Genomic DNA, 23794 nt, shown 5'->3' with positions numbered 1-23794 from the left:
CATTACTAACATTTCAGGGAGACGAGGTTGGAAGACGACGGAGCGGAGGGCGCGTGGCAAGCAGTCGGCCGAGGAAGCACGAGCTGGCGCCGGACAAAACGTGCTATGCGAATCTGGGACCGGGCTAGCACGATGGAGCGAGGCTGGCTCATGGCGATCCCCGGAGCGGTCCACCAGCGAGGTTCGGACCAGGACTGGCGGGAACACCGAGCCCTGGCCATACCAGCCTAGGCCGTAGCAGCGCCAGAGTGGTTCCGTGGTGAGACTCGGGCTATGATAGCCCGGAACAGCTAGCCTACGCAGCGCTGTCGTGTGAAGGACGAACCGCAGACCTAAACACACACTTAAAAAAATTAAAAAAGGAGGGTCTCGTTTTACAGCCTTTTGTCCAATTTAATACACCCAAGGCTTTTGTTTGACGAACGGCGCACTGACGGTGAGATATGCCTCATTAAACAGCTACGGTACGTACCAGTGTTGCGGAATGGGCACCCCCATTCCATTCCAATTCCATTCCGGGGAATTAGGGTTTTCGATAAATCCATTCCTTTAAATTCCTAGGAATGGGGACACTGGGCCCATTCCCACTCGTGGAATGGCTGAATCGTTCCATTCCATTCCTCTAATTCCTAAACGTTAAAAGTGTCACTTGACAGCTCTATTGCGTTGCAGGGTTGGGCAGAAATGTTCAGAAATGTATTTGGAAATACAAATACTGGGATAGATGAAAATAGTTGCTAAGATACTGATACTCGTCTCAGATATATCTGTAAAAATGTATAGCAATACGTATTGAAAATACATTAAAAAAGAGGCGAAAAGTCTTTGGAAATACAAATACAAGAATACATTTTAGGGAGGGCAGAAATAGAAATACTGATAATGCAATACATTTTTCAAAGTTTTTTGAAACGCCAACTGACATGAGGCTTTCAATTTGAAGTGGAAGTTTTTTTTGGTCCCGAAATTACTTTTCTGCAGGCTTGGCACTCGCCTTGAAGGTAGTGGTTCCGGACGAAGAGTCCTCAATGGGTTTAAAAAAACGTTCCATCAAGGATTGACCGCGGTCCCTTCCATGCAGCATCCTGTCTGACTGACCAGTGATGCGAAAAGCCTTCGACCTCTAAATAACTTCCAGCAAAACATCACCACTTCCCTGTCCAATAAGGGCGCCCCTGTCAGCACCGATCACATGGCGTCACGGTGGGATGAACTAGTATTCTTGAATTTATAGGTGTTGCCTTGAACATGAACCTTTACCCACGCTTGCTGTGTGAAAGGACAATACGTAGTTTCGTTGTTGGTGACCTCGTTGAAGACCATGCAGGCAGTTGCATTTGGAATTTTCGAGAAAAGTGGACCACCTGAAGCATCCTGAAGCACGTGTCTTATCTTCTGTTATGGTTGAAAAATCGATACGGTGGCATTCCTAATGTGACGGTCCTTCCTGCCGACTCTCCACCTCCAAGGCATGAATGGCAGTTTTCAAGTTTCGCCTAGCATCATTCAAACAGAGACCTCGTGGATTGCGACCTGAGATGGCCGGCACAGGTGCGAGCTCTCCGAGAAACAGCGCGCTCGAGACGAGTCGCAGCCTCGCAGGTGTACGAAGTCTGGGTCGGCACCGCGAGACCACGTCTGGCTTCCTTCCTGGGTTTCGGATCGCCAGAGCAGCGGGTCACGTTCACGTCGGCTGATGACGTACAATTGAGCCGTGCAATATTACGGGCGCAGGATCATTAGGATATGTGTTGAACTTCACTGGTGAAAGGCGCCACCGCCGCCCCCCCCCCCCTCCCCCCTCTGTTCTTTGCTTTGACGCTTGTTTTTTGTATTGCATTTTTTTTTTTGCGTATAAATTTGTTAGGGCCTTACGCGGGTTCGCAGTTTCCCACTCATTTTATTTCTGAACAACCGACTCCCTGACTGGCTCGGTATAGCTGAACGTAAAAAAAAAAAAATAATAAATAAAATATAAAGAATTTGGCCCATTCCATTCTCATTCCATTCCGGGCAAAAGGCATCTACTCGTAATTCCATTCCCATTCCATTCCCCTGAACGTTCCCTCCCATTCCATTCCCATTCCATTCCGGGGTCGCTAAAATGCGGAATGATTCCGGAATCGTTCCAACTTCGGAGTGGCAACTCCGCAACACTGGTACGTACCAAAGGCTAAAGAAAAAACTGAGGTTTTTGCAGTAGGGCCGAGAAAACTCCGACTACTTTTTTGTAGTCGGAGTTTTTCATTTTAATAAGTTGTACCACTTGGTTATCAAGCCGCTCGTGGAAGTTGGTACCGTCGGTTCTACGTCAGCGCTCTACGTCGAACTGAAGTTCTGGGGTGTATTATATCTGATGGGTAAGAATGTACCCTTTTTTTCGGAGAGTGAGGACTCCAACTACGAGCGTTGAACGAAGGGCCACAACCAGGGTCGGCGGGCCCGGACTGCCGGTTCTCGAGGTCCGCAAAGTACAGTAAACCCATTCGCTGTCTTCTCGTTGTGTTCTGTCACTCCTTGGGAGACGAGCGAAGCACAGACCGATCGGGCGGCTGATCATGTCCATACATTCAAAAAGTAAACGAAATAAAATACTGCTGAAATATAGAGCAGATATAACAGGAATAACACTATTTTGTTTCTTACACATTAAGACTGCTTTCAAACTTCCGATAGAACGTTTGCTACAACAGTGCTCTCTGCAACTCATTCCAAACTCCGATCGGTCAATGGATGTAAGAATTCTTGATCTCTGTAGTCCTGATGGGGCGACAGATGGCTCCGATGACGGTACCGCTCTCTCCGATGGCGTTCTGCGAGGTGACTGTCGTGCAACTGGGAACGGTGTCTCGGGAACGTCTTGCGATGTCGCGTGCGGTGACTGTGGGGGCGCGACCCTGGCTGCCGGTGGTGCCCTTGGTGATGATGAGGTCGCTAAAGGTGTTTCAAACCATGGGGTATGGTTCAGGGGAACCTGCGGAGATGACTTGTAGTTGGATGGTAACCTCACGAGCCTCCGCCGGTTCCATACCCCGCCGTCTTCGAGAAGGTACGCATCTTTTCCCTGGTGCTATACCACCTTCTAGGGCGCCGAGTAGCTAGCTGTTGCTGCCCTTTTGAAACGTGACCCGGCAGTTTCATCGAACGCTCTCTCTCTAGGCTTGAACCGGCTGACCTTGGCTCCACGGCGGTTGTCCGTGTATGCCTTGGAATTCCGTTGGTACTGGGCCACCCGTTCTCGAAGCTCTGCAAGACTTCTTGTCCCGTTGCTTAAGAAGTCTCTGGATGGTCCACCTACGTTGTCCAGATTCGTCCTGGGGTGACGTCCGTGCAGCAGGAAGGCTGGCTTTTCACCTGTTGCTGCGTGATGACTACAACGATAGACGCCAAGATATTCTAGCACGGCGTCCTTTAGCAAGCCCTTCTGTTGCGTCGACTGGCGGGAGAGCATCTCCTGCACCGCCTGCGCAATGTCCTCTCTCGTCAACAGACCCGCAGCACTCGCACCTCTGGCAGGTTCTTTCTTCAGGGCAGGAAGGTTCGAGACCTTGGTGCAAAGCCTCTCCAGAGAAGCCTCGATGACGGCAAATCGGTCTTCCATGCTGGCACGCGAGTCCGAACAGCCTTCCGCGTTGGCTTTCTTGTCGCCCGAGGTGTCTGCTTCGCGGTCAGTGTTTTCCAGCTGGACGCGCTGCGCGAGCGACCGTGTCGCGCTCTCGTGCACCGCTCGGCTGTCTCGAATCGCCTCCAACTCGCGCACAACGTCCTGCAAGTGATGGTAGCTGCGCGATTCGCGTTCCCTCAGTTCCCGGAGTTGCGACTTGAGCTCGCGCAACCTGCTCTCGCTGGCCAAGAGTCGACGCATCAACGCCGCGTTCGATTCGCGGAGCGAGGCCGCCAAAGTGACCGCGTCCGCGCCCAAGGCTGCGTCGGGTATCCAGTCTCGAGCGGGAGAGCAGTCACGCGCCGTGCAGGACGCTCGATCACTCCAGAGTAGTCCCGAGTGCACGCATGTAGTGTTGAAGTACCTCAATGCCTGACCACTGATTTCGAGGGAAAAGCAAGCGACGGCGTCGATTCCAAGTATATTCGTGCCCCTCGGTACGACGTAGAAGCGCACGTCAGCCTTCTACTCTCTGTAAGCGACGGCCGGCCACAAAACATCCCTTCACCACATTCTTCCGCTGCGAAAAATCAAACAGATTTGCAGCCGGGTCCTGCAGTCGAAGCGAAGAAACAAAATTCTTCTGATACGCATCTTCGGAGATTATTGAAACTGCTGACCCGGTGTAGACCAAAAAAGATAACAGCGTTCCCTTGACACGGACAGAGATATAGATACCGCTTTTCTGCTTTCCTTGCACGTGAAGAATACTAAGGGCGTCATACTCGCACCTATTTGAACCAGCAACTTCTCTGATAGCTCGGCCTTCGTTACCGCGTCCCGCGATACTCTTGCAAACAGCACGAAAATGTCCGACTTTTCCGTACGCAGCGCACGCCTTGCCTGTTGCTTTACACTTAGCAGAATCCGCGAGATGTTCCGACGACCCGCAACGGTAGCACTTTTTCCCAGTAGACGATGAAGGCTCACCCTCCCGTAAACGCGGTGGTCGTCCGACGTTCAGTGTAGACTTTGCGTCCACCTTTTGCACCGCTGAAGATGATACGAGTTCCTTGGAGGAGCGGACTGCTTCTTCGACCAGACGGGCGATGACCAGCGCCCGGTCCAGCGTAAGACCAGAACCTCCCAGAAGAAGGCGTTCTCGTAGCTGCTGGCTTGAAGTCTTTGCTACCAGCTGGTCTCGGATGAACTCGTCCGCCATGGATCCAAGTTCGCAACCCGAGGACATGTCCCGTAGTTCGGTAACAAATGCGTCGATGGATTCTCCGGGGAGCTGTGCTCGCTGCCCAACGCGGTGTCGTGCCACGACCACATTTGAAGTCGCCGCGAAGTAGTTCTCCAGGGCCGCCAGAGCGACATCGTACTCGTCCGGTGCAGCGGGAGACTGTTTGGCTGCAGGAGGTTCACTGGGTTCCCGTACTGGAGAGAACGCCTCAGGAAGAGTATAGAAGATTCTTTGCCCTCAACCGCGAGGCAGTGTAAAAGTAGGGCCTTCCGCCGAGCAGGTCCGTGGGCGTCGCCTCCCGTGGCCAGCAGGTAGTTGTTGAACACTCGCCGCCATTGCTTCCACGGAACAGCAGGTTTCCCGCGAGTGAGCAGCAAGGGGGGCGTCACCGCGAGGCTCATGGCTTAGCCTCGTCACTAAGTTGATCCTCGTCGCCACTGTTGTGTTGCTGCCGAGGCAGCCGAAGTGGCACTCTCCAGTACCGGTGCAGAGCAACCTTCTCTTTACTCATGCTTGCTCTTTTATAACCCTCGCTATAGTGGCGCCGCCACAACAACAATGTCCTAAAGAGCGTCGTTGAAAAGGGGGGGGGGGGGGTTCAACGGTTTTAAGATTAAAATATATTGCATCTCGTCATTTTTATGTTGTTTATCGTGTCCCGGAAGATAGAGAAAACATCTTCTTCATTTAAAGATGTCGCGATTCCGCTGCAGAATCGCAAAGCAAAAGTCGAGCTTTTTCCCCCACCTGCAGCCGCGAGTGGCAGCCGAAGGAACTACGGGGAGAAGCTTAAGTGACCTCGCTGGGCTCTAAGCTGCAGCATTCGCCCCGAGAGCGAACACAAGCGTCGCTGCGGTCGCCGCGCCCTGATTGGGTGAGGTGTAGTGTCACGTCACGACTCCTCGTGACGACTCCGCGACCTCGCATCCGGCTCCATTCCCTGCAGCGGTGTCCTGGTTTGCCGCTGTGTGCCGCAAGCACTTCGAGGTGCGGGACCTCGTTTTTCCGGTGTACAAGACGCTGGGTTAAGCCGATATTGACGTGCTTCCATACACTTTATAAGCCTGCTTGTCACTTTTACCTTTATAATTGGGTTACAAATCCCGAAAGCTATCGGTGGAGGCAATTACGTCCCCGCCCGTCCATACGACGCAAGGCAATCTTGCGAGGGGTCGGTGGGGCGGCGGCGTAAGTGTTTCAGACGCTGGATTTCTGTTTCTTGCATGTTCATGATCTAAGAGAATATTATATCCCGCTTTGGGGGGGGGGGGGGGGGGGGGGAGGGGGGGGCAGGCCTTTGAAATTACATTTATATCAAGGGCCTTTGGGCGGTCGGCAAATCAGCTCTTGACCCCGACTCTGCGCGTGCCACTCTGCATGCACTGGTTGGTAGACGTTTTAAACGCCCTGGGTCTGAAGGCCCTTGAGGTGCTGCGGAGCAGCGTAGTTTTGCATAAATGTAGCTTCTTCGTGAATTAATGATATAGTTCATACATGTACGCAGGCATGTTTTACTTTTTAGAAGATGCACAATTACTGGAAATTAGTTAGTATGGTAGCAGAAAGAACGGATGAATCGCCCTCAGTTGCCTGTATGAGATGTATTGAACTGCCCAAAATATGCGCACCAATAGTACCGCAATTTGGAATGTTTATACTTTTTCCTGACATTCATCCTTTATTCCAGCCTTGGGTATTCAGAAAATATACCGTTTAGTTTAAATTGTCATTTCCAATTAAAAGAGACACTGCTGCAGGTCCCCAAAATAAGCTTAATCAGCCACCAAACTCTTCACAGCTGGACTCTCCGACATCAGAGGAAAACATTAGAAACAGGAAGCATTCGAACGGCTGTCCAGTGGTAGATGCTGCACTAGTATTAGAGAATGTAGAACCTGTCAAGGGTGACAGTTCGCTTGAGTAAAGCTTCTGGTATTTTAGCTTCGGGACAATCTGATTAGCTAAAATCTCAATTTTAGAGCTTAAGGGACTAATGACGAACTAGACACCTTCGCTTACGTTGGTTGTACATTACTCGAGGGATGATATAAGAAAGTCCACAGATACCACCATCAGGGTCCGTTGAAAGAATATCCGAATCCGGAAAAGTTCGAACGGAGAGCAATGTACATAAGTAAATGTCCCTTCTTTCTTTACTTTGCCCCTGTACTTGGGCTGCCTCACTTGTGATTCTCTTTCCATGGACCAGACTGTATTTAACATGTTGCTCGATCAGCATGCAGTTTTTCTGCTTCGGCGCTCTTGTTTAAAAACAAAGATACAAAAAATAGTATACATAACCTGCCAATTCATTCAGACCATCAGCAGCATTTATTATGTAAGATGTAAATCTTGTGATGCTCCTGCAATTGTGGCCATATCTTTTTTTTTTATTTTCATATACCAGCTGCGATTTATGCGTTGCCTGCCCTGCCAACCATGCCATAAATGTTGGTTGAAGTTTCGCCTGCACCTACAGGCCATAGCCCAATAAAGCCACATATGAAAATTTACACTTCCTACAAAAAACACGCACGAAAAATTGCATAGAAACGAGAGCGCCGACAGCTAGCGTCGTCACAGCCTAGGGTGAGCGGGGCGAGTCGGAAAAAAATTCTGTCTTTGCCGTGACGTCACCCCGGTTCGCCGTAAGGGGGCGCCACGCGAACTTCTCGGGGCTAATAACACCCGTTAATATCAGCAGAGAGAGGGAAAGGAAGCGTCCTCCAAGAGAGCACACGGGAACCTACATGGTACCCTAATTACGGCACTAGGAGTGCGACCAGGTGTGAACCTAGAAGTTTGGAGTGAGTTGAGGGGTGCCAGAAATGCCAATATTTATCTCTTTTTTTTTTACACAACTACCAGGACACGCAGGCGAAACCGGTTTCTTTTCTTTACTTCAGAAGTGTCAGAGAGCAACTTCCATAAATTTTTGACCAAAGTCCGGAAATCGTTGCACCCCCCCCCCCCCCCCCCCCCTCTTTAATGACCACGAGAAACAAGGGCCCGAGCATTGAGTCCCGAGGCACCCCTGTGTCAACTCCTCGAATCATTAAACCTTGTCCGCAAACACTGACAAAATGTTTCCTACAAAACAAGATCATTTCAATCCACCGCAGAAGCTCTGTTCTTTCGTAGCGGAGGTTTGAGCTTGACAAGTAGTTTGACGTGGATCAAAAGATTTTTGAAAGTAACAAAAAATAACATCGATTTTGCGTCTCTTGTCGAGTGTGTATGTGATGTCCCGTGCGCCTACGCCCTCGCCCGGCGGAAATCCGTGCATGGCTCTGCTGCATTGCGGCAAATCAGTTTCGTGTTACTTGCCGACCTCACACCCGCACCTTAGAAGCCCACCGACGTCGTCTGTGATACTTATCCGGTACATGGCTCCAGCAAACTTCCGAGATGAACAACTGGTCGGCGAACAACTAGCCCAGCAACGATGGTCACTGATAGGATTAGGACGACAAGATGATTATCCAGCTGTCCCGCCTCCAGCGCAAACTTCCTGCATTCGATGGCAATTCGGCGTCTCGCGAGCCTCGAGAGTGGACGCGTAGCCAGAGCAGGACACAGGAAAATGCCTCGCAGTTCGTTCACGGAGCCTTAGAGTGCCCGGTAGCAGTTTTGGAGCGCGAGGATTTGGTAGCCCAGAGCATTAAAGAACCATTTCTCGGGGAAGCTGGACGTCAGCGCACATCTTTTGTAGCGGCGAGGACCCGAAACACATTTTTTCGCTCGGGAGAAGTGTGTTTCGGCGTCTCGCCGCAGTGAGGCGCCAGTCACGTGGCTCTCCTCTCAACCGTTGTCTGCCGCTCAATCTTTTCCATTTCGGCGGCTGCTTCTCGTGGCGAACTGCCAGGCTTTGTCAGTATATAAGACGCTATGACAGAGGGCAGCGAGCGCGTGCTCGAGGCCCGGCGTCGGGAAGGACCGCGTTATCGTTCTGTTCAGTGATAGAAGCCGTCGGAACATGATCGCTGACATTCTGTCTAGTAGACCCAAAAATCGTGGTTCTCACAAGTAGGCCCGAACAAATATCAGTGCTCAGGCGACAAGGTTTCGTGTGGTCGTCAGCATAGGCAGATGCTACGGAAGTGAAAGTCGTCATCATTTTCCCGCCGGATCAAAACACCTACGAATACCTCAAGCAAGAGCCGAATCTGACGAACCACCGTTTCGGAGCACCCACGGCTACGGCAGCTACTCAAGAACCGCGGCGAGTGAAATCCATCAAAACGTCTTTCTACGTGTGCATGTAGTTATTTATTAGAAGATACTGCGTACCACGGATGTGAGCCGTAACAGGGGGGGGGGGGGGGGGGGGGGGGGGGGTTCAGAGAAACATAAGATTGTGTAGCATGCCGTCTGATATTCAGTGAGCACTGTATCACGACAGGAGTAATCGCGTCCACAAAGCCCTCCAATGACGGAAAGGTTGTAATTTTATTCGATAGGATATTCCATTTGTTAGTAGCCCGAGGGAAACAAATACTTTACAGACGTCGTGCTTACGTTTGTATTGTTCCATTGACTGGTACGATTTATTCTACAAGACCCTTTGTTTCAAAATTGGATCTTTAGTTTCTTACATTCAACATTTTATTCAAAAAATATAGAGGCCTTGGTATATCTTTGCAATTGTCTCCTGAATGTTACCGTCAAAGGTCAACTTGATGGAGAAGCAAACTCTGCACAACCTCCATTCGTTCTCTCCCTTGATACAGAACAGTTAAATCTAAAAATCTAAAATTATCTCAAGTTGCACGGCGATACTTGGCCAGTGTCGTGTCATTGCTGAGCGAAAATCGGTCCCAATATCGGCCCAATGTGCAGGTTTGCCCCACAGCCCGATATCGGGCAGGTATTGGCGAACGGCCGTTTCGCCACCAGGTTCGTGCCGGCGCGATAGCATGCGAGTACTCCACGGACCGGACGGTTGCACTGGTATCGGCATATGCGTGGGCTCTATATTGTCTGTCCGTCGTGTGATTCTGCTCTGTATCGTCCGTTGCATATCAATCCTTAGATCAATCGCACACACAAACGAACTGAATCGTTTTAATCGATTTTATTAAAGCGACATCATGACACATAGCTAATTATTCCTGACATATTCACAAACGTGATACTTCTCCGAAGAACGCAAAACGTATTATTCGATACAATTGCACCGTTGCAAGCATGAGAACGGTGTAATTATTTCTCATTTTGTCAAGGGATGAAATAAAACAGTGGGCACCTGTTGCAACTATTTCAGTAAAAAAACTTGTTAGCAAGGAGAAACAGAATATTGCCTTTCTCGTTAACAAGTTTATTTCCCTCAAATAGGTGCAACAGGCACTGACGGTGTTATCTTTTTGTTGTGACAAATTAATTACTATAAGTGGAGGTCGGCAGAGACATTTCGTCTCTCCCTTTTATCTTTTGATCCAGATAACGTGATGTTCTCAAACTTTCGCATACTATCCCAACCGCAACGTTGACATTTTGGAACACCTATATTATTGTAAGCACTCAACATAAATTAAAAAGAAAACTGGATGGTATGTGATTTTGGTCTCTCGTTCTTGCATTATCATCTCTTGGCTGGAGAACCGATTGGAAATTAGCATAGATAGAAAACGAAATTCTGAGTTCACGAAAATACTTATTGAATTCAATATAACTAGGTTTTGGTAATACAACTTTTCCAATTCAGTTATTTATGTGTTTTACAAGTTTCTTTGTGGTCATTTAAAATATCTTCCTTCATGGTTTGATATAGGCATCGTTCGCTACCTTTCCATTATGTTCTCAAAGGGAGGCTAATCTGTTTAGAATCTTTATCCAATAATAATGTTATTTATTCAGTATGTTTACTATACTTTTATAATCAGTTATCTTTCCATTATAGAGTACACCTACCGTGCCATCGAGGGCAAACACTTTAATTGTTATTTTGTTTTGTCTTTCAAATTGTGTATATTCTTTAGCTAAGACCGGAAATCCAATGCTGTCAAAATTTATTTCATTTTGATCATCCTGATATTTGAAAAATATTTCAACATATCCTGGGTGTAATGATGAGATTACAGTCCACATAAAACCTTTGTTATTCTTATTTTGAAAATTGAACATTGATCACAACCTTCTTAGCCTCTGTCATCTGGTAGAGGAATGTATGTTGCCCCTTTCAATGGTTGAAATTTAGTGTCATATTCATTCCAATTACTTTTCAAAAGTTCCAACCGCATACTTCGAATTCATGCTCGTGAAATTTCATGATAATCTCATTATGAATTTTTTTTTCAGAATTCGCGTCGGACAGCTCGTATCCCCTTCCGTCACAGAGACTTCGCAGTCTGAAAACAATAAGATGTCACTCTGTTGCATTCCTTCGAGGTGCTATTGCACCCGACAGCACATCACCAACTTCCCCTCTCTCCACTGCCTGCCGAAAATCGCCTAAACGAAGAACAATTCGCCAATCCACAGACGCTACGCGTCTCCAACTGGCGTACTTACCCCGTTCAAAAGAGTGGTCCCTCGATTTCCTTCTGATGACGTCATGGAAAAGTGATACCGTCGCCGGTTACGATCCAGGCGGTGTCCCCGGTGCGGTGCTGGAAGTGGCAGACGCCTGTTCTGCTGCAAGGCGCTCTCCAGTGTGGCAGTCCCCGGAAGCTTGGGCAGCCAAAAGTTGGAACGCCGTGACGATTGCGACGCTCGCCTTCGCCAGTGCTTTTCGCCAGCATTTATACCACCGACCGCCAGGATCGGCACATCCGACACTCTGGCTTCTGTGACGTCATTTGTTGCCACTCCGGAGCCACTTTTAGTGTATGGGTGGGATAGGACTCTAAACACACTAGTCGGAGACGCGCTCCAGGCACCATACTATCACAACAACGCACGACGCCGTAAAGAAGGGACCATCGTCTGCTCTCGGGTACATTTGACATCACGAGGGCACCCGCTCGTCTTTGGCACTCGAGCGACAGCCAGTGATTCGGGGATGTGCTCGAAAGCTTCAGAAGTTCTGAATAAATATTTAGATTAGATATTTCGTAGACATACTCCTGGGTACATATTGATCCCACGGTGAGAATTTTATAAAAATTGATGACCATCAATATTTTGTCCGAACTCCCATTACACGAAAGCGTGAGAAGGTGTGCATTATCGTGCAATACAGGTATTTTTGGGAATGTTGAATACTCAGAAAGAAAAAAATAAAGCGCAGAGCTCTGTTTTGGATGGATTCAAGTTTGTCATGCAGGCAAAATTGCGAAGGGCAGCATACGGAAGAGGTGAGTTCAAGCATAGATCGCACTAAAGTTGAGTGCGCTAGTGGTTTATTCATGGTGTTGCGGGTCTCGAATTTCGGCGCAGAATGCCGAGGGTGCGGCTTGTGTTTGCTTGTATAATATTAATGTGAAATGTTCATGAAAAGTATTGTGCCTAATGAATGCCAAGATATTAACATGAACTCCAGACGGCTATGGGGGAGTCATCAAGATGGTAATCAAAATGTTTAAGAAGAGCACGACAGGAAACAAAAGGTATTTGTATTTGTCAATATTTAGAGTTATCTGCCATTTATTGCGCCGTTGAATGACTTGTGAAATATCTGTTCACAAGGTAAGTTAATCATCGAGCGAGACAATGGGCCTGTAAATTACGCAGTCATCTGAAAACGACTAAACTGATGACGTGATGTGCTCAGAATTAAATAATGTAGATTAAAAAGAGTAAGGGCCCATGGACGGCCTGAGGTTACCAAGCATGAGGAGGAGTTAGAATTATGAAGGATTGTGAACTGAGTGCGGTTAATAATTAAATCGGGTATCTATTTTACGACTGCCGGCAGGACCTTGGATTCGTTAACCCTTTCGTTAGAACTTTCATGAGGGACCCTATCAAACGCTGAAAGAATAAAAAAACAAACAACGCGTCAGTATGATTGATGGTATTAAAACCTACTTGAATGTCATAAAGAAATGCCGTTAGTTGGGCTTTGCGAGAGTAGGCTTTGCGAAATCCATGTTTGTAAATTAAAGGAGGTTGTTATCTTCTAAATAATTGATTATATTAAAGTACAGTACATGTCCCCTGAGGTTTGATGATACGATTCTAACCTTTTGTCAGATTTTAGAAGTATTTATTACTTGTAGTCGTATAAAACATGCAATGTTCTTTATCTTGATATGAGATACATATGTGTAGATCAGAAAGCCAGCTTGGTGGGAACTTGTAAAAAAGTGTTATGTTGGGTCGTACCTGGTTTGGACATAAAGTGGGTAAAGTTTACACTTGGCCTAATTTGTTTTATTCGTTTAAAGGGGTAGTGCGACGATTTTAATGTCGAAAGAATTTGCAGCTAGTATTTTTTTAAATTGTTTATTTAATTGCAATTTACAAAAAAAAAATCGCAACTTTGCCTCGAAAAATTGCTAATCCGCTCTGTAATCGCAAAAAACAAAAAAAAAAAAAAAAAGAATTATCTGCTGATCTGCAGCCGCGTGTGGCGCCGCCAATTAGAGCTATTCTATCTCAGCGTAGCCCCAAACGTTTCTAGAGACCGGCGTAGGCATGGGCAGAAGTAGCTCATTGAGCTGGAGATGGGCAAAGCCAGCCTTTGCCAAGATGTCTCCGGATCTCCTGGTCACATGGCATCCGCAGCCGATTGAAGTCCACAGGGGATCCAGGATCTTTTGCAGCACCAGGCCCCAGGTGCCCTCGCGGTGAGCCACGTGCTCCGCGAAGAGCAGCCGCCCGCCCTGGTGGGAGTAAGCGTAAGCGAGCTAAATTGACTCGCGCGTCGGACAGGACACTTAGCGAAAACTTGACAGCTGTATTTTTATCGAGTAATTATACCGTCATGAGCAGAAGCGCAGTGTAAGAAAAATGGCGGGTTTTTATGAAGTTTTTTTTATCTGCGCACTGATTCACGTGAACTGAAGTGATCACTTGACGTTACGCATCTCATCACGCGACGTCACGGCATAAAGTCATGGTGTTGCGTCACGTGGTACCACGTGCCGTGACACCACGACAAACTTTACTAGATTAGCTGAGTTGTGGAACTCCCACAGAAGGAGTGCTCCCCCCCCCCCCCTTTTCGGTGGGAATTCCGCAACGTTTCGGCCATGACGTTATGGCCGAAACGTTGTCCAGAGCTATTTTTTAAACCAAATCTGTGCCCTGTCACAAAAAACTATACTTTTGGATGGCTTATATAAAATATTTCAATTTAAAAAGAGTTTACCTTAAGGGGTTGGGGGCTTACGAGAGAAGGGGCGGTCGCACCCCCCCTTAAATGCGTCCCTGTGTGGAAGTTCAAAGGGCAAGGGGCCAAGAGCCCCCTTGCCCTTTAAGCGCACGATGCGATAGTACCGTGACAAGGCGAACTTGGGCGAGCATGGGGCACCCAGAAAGAGTGAGTGCTTAACTACACCTCATGATCACGTGGTTTATGGGCTCCATAGTTTTACTAACTTGGACACTGCCACTAGGTCGCCAGACAAAAAGTGACCAACATACGGAAATTGATTATTCTAATTACTGGAGCTCTAAAAATTGCTAAAACGTGATGTACATATTAAGTAGCACATGAGCATTCTAGCCCAAACGTAATCTACCCATTTAATATTTGTGGCCTAACCCCTTTAAGAGATATTTAAACGATACTTCCTAATCGTTTTGCAGACAGAAGGCAGAGCACAGGCAGGCAGCTACTAAGTTTGAAAAACAAACGAGATCGCCTTTGTTCAACACACAAAGTCTTTTATCAGCCACTTTCTAGTGAAAATATACAACGCTAATATACAGCGTTCCACCTACGAATTCAGCTGTTTCGTACTTACACGCAGAATTTTCCAGGAACATTTACCTCACATGATGTAATGGTATCACGTGACAGGACTACGAATGTGTGACGTCTATTTCCCCGCTACATTTAGCGAGGAAATCGATAGTACATCACGTTACCATGTTGTGTCACCTGAAGTCACATGACGTCAATTTCCGCGCTATATTTAGCCGGGGATAAAGGCTAGTGCAAGAAAATACTTCGAAAGACATTGGACTAGTAGTTGCAAATAACGACAGTGGCACCTCAGCGGACCTGTACCTTACGGAAGTAGACGAAATAATACGTTCTGCAAGTCCCATTTTGTTTTCCTAAACCATGAAGCAATTCCTTACGGTCAGTGCCCCTGAACCACGGAATTCACTGATCACAACTCCAATGACAGATACATTATAGGGTCACAAAAGCTGACATTTGTTTAGGTATCATGCCGCCAGCATGCTTACCCTACACTATCCATGGAGGGGGGCTTATCCTACGGTATCCAAGAAAGGAGGAGGGGGGGGGGGGGGGGGGGGGCTGGAGATTGAGAACTTTCCGGCTTTGGCGGGAGAGGAAGGATCGAGCAGCGGCTTTGGAGGTGGCACAACGTACGCATTAACGTAAACACGAGGTACAGCGGCCACACTGTTTGTGCGAAACCGGCCACGCCCGGAAGGAAAGATTGGCTCTTCGAAAACAACAGTATACGGACCGTAGGCGGCGATCAAGGGAAGCTGTGGTGACTGCATCCGAAACCCCCGACGCCCTGGGGAACAGACGGATTCTCCGAACAGTATGCAGTCCATTGCGAGGTTGGAATTCTCATTCTCCGCTGAGTCAGAACCCCTGCGCTAAATGCTAGCCCGTTTCGTCCAGAATTACTGTAGTGACATCAGCGATTTCGGAATCGTTTATTTGGCTGGTAGCAACCGCATTTACTTCAAGTAGCGTACTTGAGGTCAAACAAGCAGTGAAAAGGTATTAACGGTCATATAGAGGTAGTAACTGATACAATTGCAATAGTTTTACAACCTTTCCTTTTTTTTTTTTGTACAAGTGTGCATAATCGTGGGTCACATAACGCATTTCTTTACGCTTTCCCCTCTGCAATCTTGTTGGAGCTATGTTTTCTTCAGCGGGTGCACAAAACATGATTAAAGCGAAAAAGTAAGTAACGTCATTGAAATTACCGCCGCAAAGTAATTCAATACTTCATTAAATTATATAAACAAGAAATTAATTCATTACGTTACTTCATACTGCGAAAAAGTAATTAAACTACTGCAATTATGTTCCAGGGATTTCTACTGACACCTGTTCAATAAAGGCGGCACCGGAAGCGGTCAGTTTTTTCGACAGTGGTGCACCTAAACGGAGTTTTTGGGCACATGGATATTTCGCGGGCGTGTCGGAACCGGGAGGCTATTAAAGAACTCCTAGTAGGTTATTGCACCAACCTTTGCGAGCACTCGCTTGCATTCCGCGAGTACCCTCTCCGGATCCGTCGCAGAGCAGAGGACATACGTCATCAGCACGACGTCGAAATGGCCGTCGGGGACGCCCCGCATGTCTTCGCCGCACCCCTGGATCCACCGTTCCATCGTCACGTTGGGGTTTCTCTTCAGCTGCTTCCGGATGTCTGCTCCAAACTCCGGATTGGGGTCCAATGTCCAGTACTGCACCTTCCGCCCCAGGTGCTCCAAGTTGGCTCCGGAACCTGTGCCGATCTCCAGGACCCTCAGGGTGCCTTGCTTCCTCAGGTTGTCATCGTGTGAGAGCAGATCGTTCAGTTGGCCCACTGTCGGGCGACGCACTCTTCTGAGCTTGTCGTTGAACAAAAGCATTGCCACGGGGAAAAATAATCTTGCAAATAATGCTTCTTGGATCCTTCTGCTCAGCCTGATAGGCACGAGAAACAGAATTCCAAGGACCAGGCACATGTAGAATAGGAAGTTCAATGCAGCGTTGATGACCCTTTCCATTCCGTGAAGGGTTTTGTCCACCGCACTCCTGCACGAACTCCAGCGACCGGATACTTTCTTTCTATCGAATTGTGTTTGCGATGAGCGCGAAATCGTCACCAGAGAACAAAGCTCAAAACTGGATTTGCTTGTTCGCTTGCTTCGTTCCGAACCGGTTGCGTATACCTAATAATGGATGAGACAGCTGGAGCGAGTGCGTTAGCTAGGACTGCGCCCGGTTCAACCACGTCGACTGATACAGCTGCTCCGTGCCGCACCTATACGCTCCAATTCAGACAAACGTGGCGGTCAGCATATCGACAGTCGCTTTCCCGCCGCCGTCAACTGTTTCTCTGTCACGCCGGTTGTCGCCGATACACTTTAGAAACTCTAACTCTATTAGATACACTTTATAAACTCTAGCTCTATTAAACATTTATTTCCAGGATTGGCCTGCACTGTTGCGTAGAAAGCAAAAATTAAAAAAAGGCACTTAACCGTTGATATCTTCATGGACAATGACTACGTCACTCGCCTCTACCTCCTCATTAATCTCGCCAAATGTACTTTACAATTTCAGGAGCAGATGTAATTTCAGCAGTGGTATTCGCGGCGAGAGCTACGCTAGGGGGCGCCAATGAACAGCACGTGTATGTCACGTGCTGTCGTCGAGACGCCTAAACACACTTCTCCCAAGCGATCAAATGTGTTTAGGGTCCTCGCGGCTTCAAAAAGCTGTGCGCTGACATCCAGGTTCCCCGAGAAATGGCTCTTTAATGCTCTGTGCAACAAGATCCTCGCGCTCCAAATCTGCGACCGGGCACTCTATTGCTTCGTCGTCGAACTGCCAGGCTTTGTTAGCTTAGAGGAGGCTATGTCAGAGCAGGACATGCAGAGGGCAGCGAGCGCGTTCGGGAGGCCCGGTGCCGGCAATAAACGTCGCTATCGTGCTTTCAGTGGTAGCCGCAGTCGGAACGTGATCGCTGACATTCTGGCTTTGTAGACCCAGAATCGTGGTTCTCACAAGCAGGCCCGCACAAATATCACTGCACAGGCGACCAAATTTCGCGAGGTCATCAGCATCGGCAGATGCTACGAGAGTGAAAGACGTCATCATTTTCCCGCCGGACCAAGACCCCTATGAACGCTCAAGCGAGAGCCGGATCCGACGGGCCACCGCTTCGGAGCAACCACGGCCACAGCAGCTACTCAAGAACCGCAGCGAGCGAAATCCATCAAAACATCTTTCTATATGTGTATGTATTTATTCATTAAAAGATACTGCGTCTCACAGATGTGAGCCGTACCAGGTGGAGGTACGCAGAAACATAAGGTTGCATGGCATTCCGTGCAAACTTATCAGTCGTTGGATATGAATCGCATACACAAACAAAATTGTTTTGTGGTATCGTCCCAGAAGTTTATTACACCAACATCATGACACACAGTTAATTATTCCCGACACATTTACAAAGATGATACTTCTCCGTAAAACGGAAAACACATTTTTAGGTACAATTTCGCCGTTCCAAGCATGTGAAAGGTGTAATTATCTGTAATTTTGTCAAGAGATGGAACAACTCTGTGTGTACCTGCTGCAATTATTTTAGAAAACAAGCTTGTTAGCTATTAGAAACAAAAAATTGTCTTTCTTGTTAAGACGTTTATTTCACTGAAATAGATGCAACAGGCACCCAGTGTTATTTTTTGTTTTGACAAATATATGACTATAGGTGGAGGTCGGCAGAGAAATTTCCTTTCTCCCTCGTATTTTTTTATCCAGGTAACGTCAAGTTCTTAAACGTTTGCATCCTACTCCAATCGCTAGCTTGACATTGTTTCAACGTCTGAGCTCTCTGCAACTTACTAGTTTATTCGGGCTGAAAAACAGGGTTTCATGTTCTTGATAGAACCTGGTAGTATCCAATATGTATGTTTCAATGAAGATAACTGCTGCATCGTTTTCAGTACCTTCGCGAGTTTCACGGGGCTCAGTGCTGTGGCCTATTCTCTTATTATTATTTCTATCAATTATTCTTGTTACAAACACTGAAGTAGCCCTTCAGTTATGTGCAGATGGTTCTGTTATTTGCTCCGAAATAAAGTCTTATCAAGATGAAGGAAAACTTAATGAAGTTTGGCAAAAAAAAAAAACTACTAAGAAAATGTTGCGGTGAGATTTGCCCGACAAATATATTTAAAATATATTTATTCGATCACTTGAAACATCATCAGATAAGTAGAGAACTGCAAGTACCTTGAGTCGACGATAACGAGAAAAATAAGCTAGAATCAGCATATAGATGACATTGTTAGGGCGGCTAATTTCGCACTTAGGTGCACGTTGAAATTAGCCGAAAGCGCAGAAAACCGAACAGCAACCATGCGGCCTCTTTTATTTTTAAATACGCTAATACAGTCTGGAATCCGTATCCAGCAGCCGGAATTAAGAGAAAAACTGGTGGGCGTTTTCAGATAATATTGAACAACCATGTCCGATGATCATTTTTAATTTTGATGAAAAAAAATATTTTGCTGGCCCTATGCCAGAAGGATAAAACGAATCCTTGTTTTGGAAAAAAAATTGTCTTTGCGAAAAACATTTGTAAGCACCCTCCCAGTCACGTGCGCGTTTTGCGTATCGCGTGATGTTGGCATTTCGGGCGGCTTCCCCCAAAAAACTGTTCTTGCTACCAGTCTAGAAATATTTACTGACAAATTAGGTATAGGAAAAATTGACAAAAAGTATTAATTATCGGGTATTAAGGTCGCTATTTTGAGAAACAAAATCGCAAATATGGCACATTGCGCAATAACGCTCTGGATTATTTTTTCCTCGGTATCTATAAAAGCTAAGCTCTTCAAAATATGCCAGTGTGTTTCACTGTATATAGTTCATCTTTGTATTAAATATTTTTGTCCTGGCTAGCGGGAGAAATTTACAAAAATTGTTTACACAGGAACTAAATTTTCAATATTTGGAAAATCATTCAACAAAAATATCATCTTTAATATTACTTAAACTTTCTAAAATTAACATTTATTACATGTACTAACTGAATCTCCAAAAACATGATGCAATATTTGTGTGGCTTTGAAGTTATAAAGCGAGAAATGTGACTAAATTGACGTGCACATACCCGTTCTCCACAATTTCATTATTATTAAAAAAGCGTAAAAATGCTACGGGCTGGTCAGGAAAAGACAAATTGACAGCACAGATGTGGACGGTAGTTTTAAAGCAAACATTCCTAAACATCTTTGTACAGCCGATTGAAAAATGCCCATGGGACGGAGCGATCGACAGGCGCCACCCTGTAACTTGCTTCGCGGTGCCTGTCAACAGCCGGCGTATAGCGTCTCCGTCTACGCGACGAAAAGGAAGTAACCGGAACGAATTTGCAAACAGATCAGCCTACAACCGCAAACAGATCAGCCTACAACTAAAATTAAGAGGGTATGTAGGAGCAGACTTGGGAAGTAATACGTTAGAAGTAACGGATTACTTGTAATCCGTAACTTTTTAAAGCATTTTTTGTAAATTCCACGCTACTTTTTTCCGGAGGTAATTTGTAATTTATTTTTGTTACAAAATATTGGTAACGGATTACTTTAACTGCTTGGTCCTTTAAAAAGAAATATGAGCATAATACAATAACTTGAACAATTCGAGCAGAACATTCAGCAGCATAAAAAGAGCAAGTTCAACAAAATAGTAAACATCAAGAAGTGGAGGCACAAGGGAATTGGCATTGGGGGCACAAGGGAATACAGAAAATGAGGGAGTACAGGGGGAAATGGGTTCGGCATCTTTCGAGAGTAGAGACGCGAACAGTAAAATAAAATTTGAACAAAGACTGGCTGAAATTGAGGATACATTGTGGGCAGCGAAAGTGTACGAGTATCTATATATGAAACGTCTAAACACTAAGTGGACAAACCGAACCCGCAAGGTGAAATCTAAACACACTGGGTGGGCCGATCAGAGCATATCAATACAAAAAGGAGTAATAGAAACAGAGGAAATTGTGGGAAGAGAGAATGCAGGGGAAATAAGCTTTTACAATATACAGGGTACAAAACTATAAATAAAGAAGGACCAATGGTATAATAATTCATTGGGGAGCTCATTGCCGTTTGAAGCTAGAACGGATGTGCTAAGAACGAAAACAATAGGGCTAAATTCCAGGAAATAGAAACTCTATGCGACATGTGCAACCGCGAAAGGCAAACTATAGAACATGTAATTTTAAGGTGCCCGGGGCTTCGTCCCACTCTCTTGGGGGGCGGGAGGTGACTACGGATTTGGAGGGGGACTGGGATTTGCAGACATGGACGAATGGATAGCGAAAGAATTGCGGTGACTAAGGGGAGATTGGAAGATTGGTGGAACAGACCTAGGGAGGGGTAACAATACAGAAAAAAAAAGCATTGGAAACACGTTAAAGGGGGGAGGGGAGGGCTGTGTTAAAACAAAATTTATAAAAATTTTAAAAAAGAACGGATGACGAAATGTTAGGCTGGGTGGTGCAAGCTACCGCCCATTTAAACTCTAATCTACGGAATCACATCAAGGTAAGCTGAGACACCTGCCTTCTACATTATGCTATACATATTAATGTTAGAACAAGTTTTTTTTCTTGTGAATACCAGGCGAAACACACGAGTCAAAAGGGAGCTTTTGTAGATCGCTTCTTTAGCTGCGAATCTCATAGCGAATGTAGACGGTGCTACTGAACATGTGCACCGCTAGCTTTGTCTGCACAATTCCAGGGATCGTATCCGGAGGCAGTAAGCTAGCGGGATGGCGGGTGTGGTTGCAGCTTTCGGTGCCTTATCAGCTTACAGGTGAACGGAGTACACCTACACTCTGTCTCTTAAATACAATATTTTATTTTTACAGTGACTACCATATTATGGGTGTAGCACGATTGCCTCGCGTGCAGAATCCCTGTCGCAAAAGCCGCGCGTCATTAGCCCCACGTTTCGGAAACCCCGCGTTCCATTACCCCGTCCCGTATTTCCCCCGTACCCAGTGCCCCGTCCTCACTGCCCCCGTCCTACCCTCTTTGTGCTTCAGCCAGCATTGTTCCATATCTTAAAACTAATCCCTTGAGGGTCTACGAAGGGTATTTGAAGTGAAAGAAACCACAAAATAAGGTTAGTCTGAACCTGATGTGGGTACAAATGGCTAATGGCATAAATCTGCATAACCAGCGACGCACTCCGCTATCAAGAAGTATACTCAGCCGCAAAATATATACTTTATTTATCTAGATGCATACAAACATTTTTAGAATGACCTAAGAATGGAAAAGGGCGTTTGGTGCAGCACGTAATAAGTAAGACGCCATGAGTGGTGAGTCCACAGTTTTGACAGAACCCACTGTGCCAAAACTGTGAATCCGCGCGTGCTTCAGAGTTGACGAAAGTTTTGGTTCAATTATTATTCATAAAAAATATATGTGACTTTAAGTGTTTTGCCAGTGACCGATTTTTTTGTGTTTGATCCCCCTCCTAGCGTCACAAGACGTTAACATGTACAGCTTTATGCAGTTATTCCTTACTGGAGTCTTGGGTACGGAATGATTACGTTACACAAGCTCGCGTGTACACTTACTGTCTCTTAGTTTAAAACAGAAATCTCCGCCCTCAAGCTGCGGACCCGGCCACCTGACAAGGGGGATTCGCGTCATGGACTTCTGAATCTGGGGCTTTTGAAAGCGGGGCAAAAATGGCGGGGCGTTTGCCGCGGGGCAGATGACACCTGGCTGTTGACATCCGACGCCTTCGTGCACCACTCCATAATACGGGAGAATGAGGAATGAAAAGCAGTGTTGCAGAATATTTCCGAAAAATATCAAAATTTTTTTTATAGTTTTGTGAACGAGTATACGGGAAAAAGTATCGTGGAAGTAATTTGTAAAGTAACGAGTAAAGTAATTCGTTACAAGTTCCAGCAAAAGTAATTTTTAACGGTAATCCATTACATTTGAGGCTTGGTAATTTGTAATTGTAATCCATTACATTTTTCAAGTAACGAGCACACGTCTGTATAGGAGGTAGGGCGCGGCAAATTTGAACCTGCGCTGCCTTTAAGCGCCAATAAATCCGCCGCCGCAAAAGACCGCACAACGCAAGAAAAAAAAAATATATATATATATATATTGCAAAAAAAGTAATTGCAATTAAATAAGATTGCTTGTAGCCTAATTTATATGACAAACAAATATTGCATTATGTTTTTACAGAATCTGTTAGTACATACTATAAACGTTATTGTCGGAGAGTTTAAAGAATATTAAAGATGGCCGTTTTTTTATACGATTTTCGAAGCAAAGCATATTTAGTTAAAAGCCCCTGTGTGAGCAATTCTTGTAAATTTGTCCCGCTAACCAGAACACCAATATTTCATGCACAGAGCAACCCACTGCCAAATTTCGAAGACCTTAGCTTTTAAAAATACGGAGAAAAAAAATCTTTGATGCAGAGCGTTATTGCGCAATGTGCCGTATTTGCGATTTTGTCTTTCAGAATAGCGACCCTAACAGTCGGTGGTTAATACCTTTTGTGAATTGTTCCTATGCCTAATTTGTCAGTAAATATTTCTAGACCCGTAGCCAGAACAGGCTTTTGGAGGAAGCCGCCCGAAATGCCTACATCGCGCGATACTCAAAACGCAGAGGTGACTGAGGGTGCATACAAATGTTTTTCGCAAAGACAATTTCTTTTCAAAAACAATGATTCGTTTTATTTTTCTGGGAGTGGAGCCAGCAAAATATTTTTTTTTCATAAAAAATTAAAAATGGTTACCGGACATGGTTGTTCGATCTTATCTGAAAACACCTTGGTGCAAAAACTTGCTGCGGGAATTATGTGCAATAATCTTAGATCTACCTTTCATGTGTGAAGAAAAAAAATGAATGAAGCGTGTGCAAAGTTTGCTTCGGTATCAAGTTGGCTTTTGATACTGACATTCAGGAGACATGCGCAAAGAAAGGCTGATGCATCGTTATATAAAATATGTAAGCTATATAATAAATAGTTGTCAAAGATTCAAATTGAAATGACCGGTTTTTGTGGTTTATATTATACCTGGGAAATAAAACAACATAAAATTGAGCATAATGTTTACAAGTATATTT

At 46.0% G+C, this 23794-nt stretch overlaps 1 protein-coding gene and 1 pseudogene across 1 annotated transcript; both read right to left on the bottom strand.

Moving 5' to 3' along the window:
• Positions 1–4121: 4121 nt before the first annotated feature.
• LOC120843877 lies at positions 4122–5251 on the bottom strand (annotated as a pseudogene).
• An 8047-nt stretch (positions 5252–13298) lies between these two features.
• On the bottom strand, positions 13299–16761 carry LOC8038990 (methyltransferase-like protein 7B). The gene is made up of 2 exons (XM_029972627.4): positions 16146–16761; positions 13299–13615 (listed from the first exon to the last, which is right to left on the bottom strand). Exons 1-2 carry the CDS (start codon positions 16668–16670, stop codon positions 13379–13381), a joined length of 762 nt encoding a protein of 253 aa, XP_029828487.2. The 5' UTR covers positions 16671–16761; the 3' UTR covers positions 13299–13378.
• Positions 16762–23794: the final 7033 nt, after the last annotated feature.

This window comes from Ixodes scapularis, unplaced genomic scaffold (genome assembly GCF_016920785.2).
Source record: "Ixodes scapularis isolate PalLabHiFi unplaced genomic scaffold, ASM1692078v2 PGA_scaffold2__306_contigs__length_199485367, whole genome shotgun sequence".
NCBI classification, from domain to species: domain Eukaryota; kingdom Metazoa; phylum Arthropoda; class Arachnida; order Ixodida; family Ixodidae; genus Ixodes; species Ixodes scapularis.
Note: the sequence above shows the minus strand (reverse complement) of the source record. Positions and strands in the feature narration are given on the sequence as shown.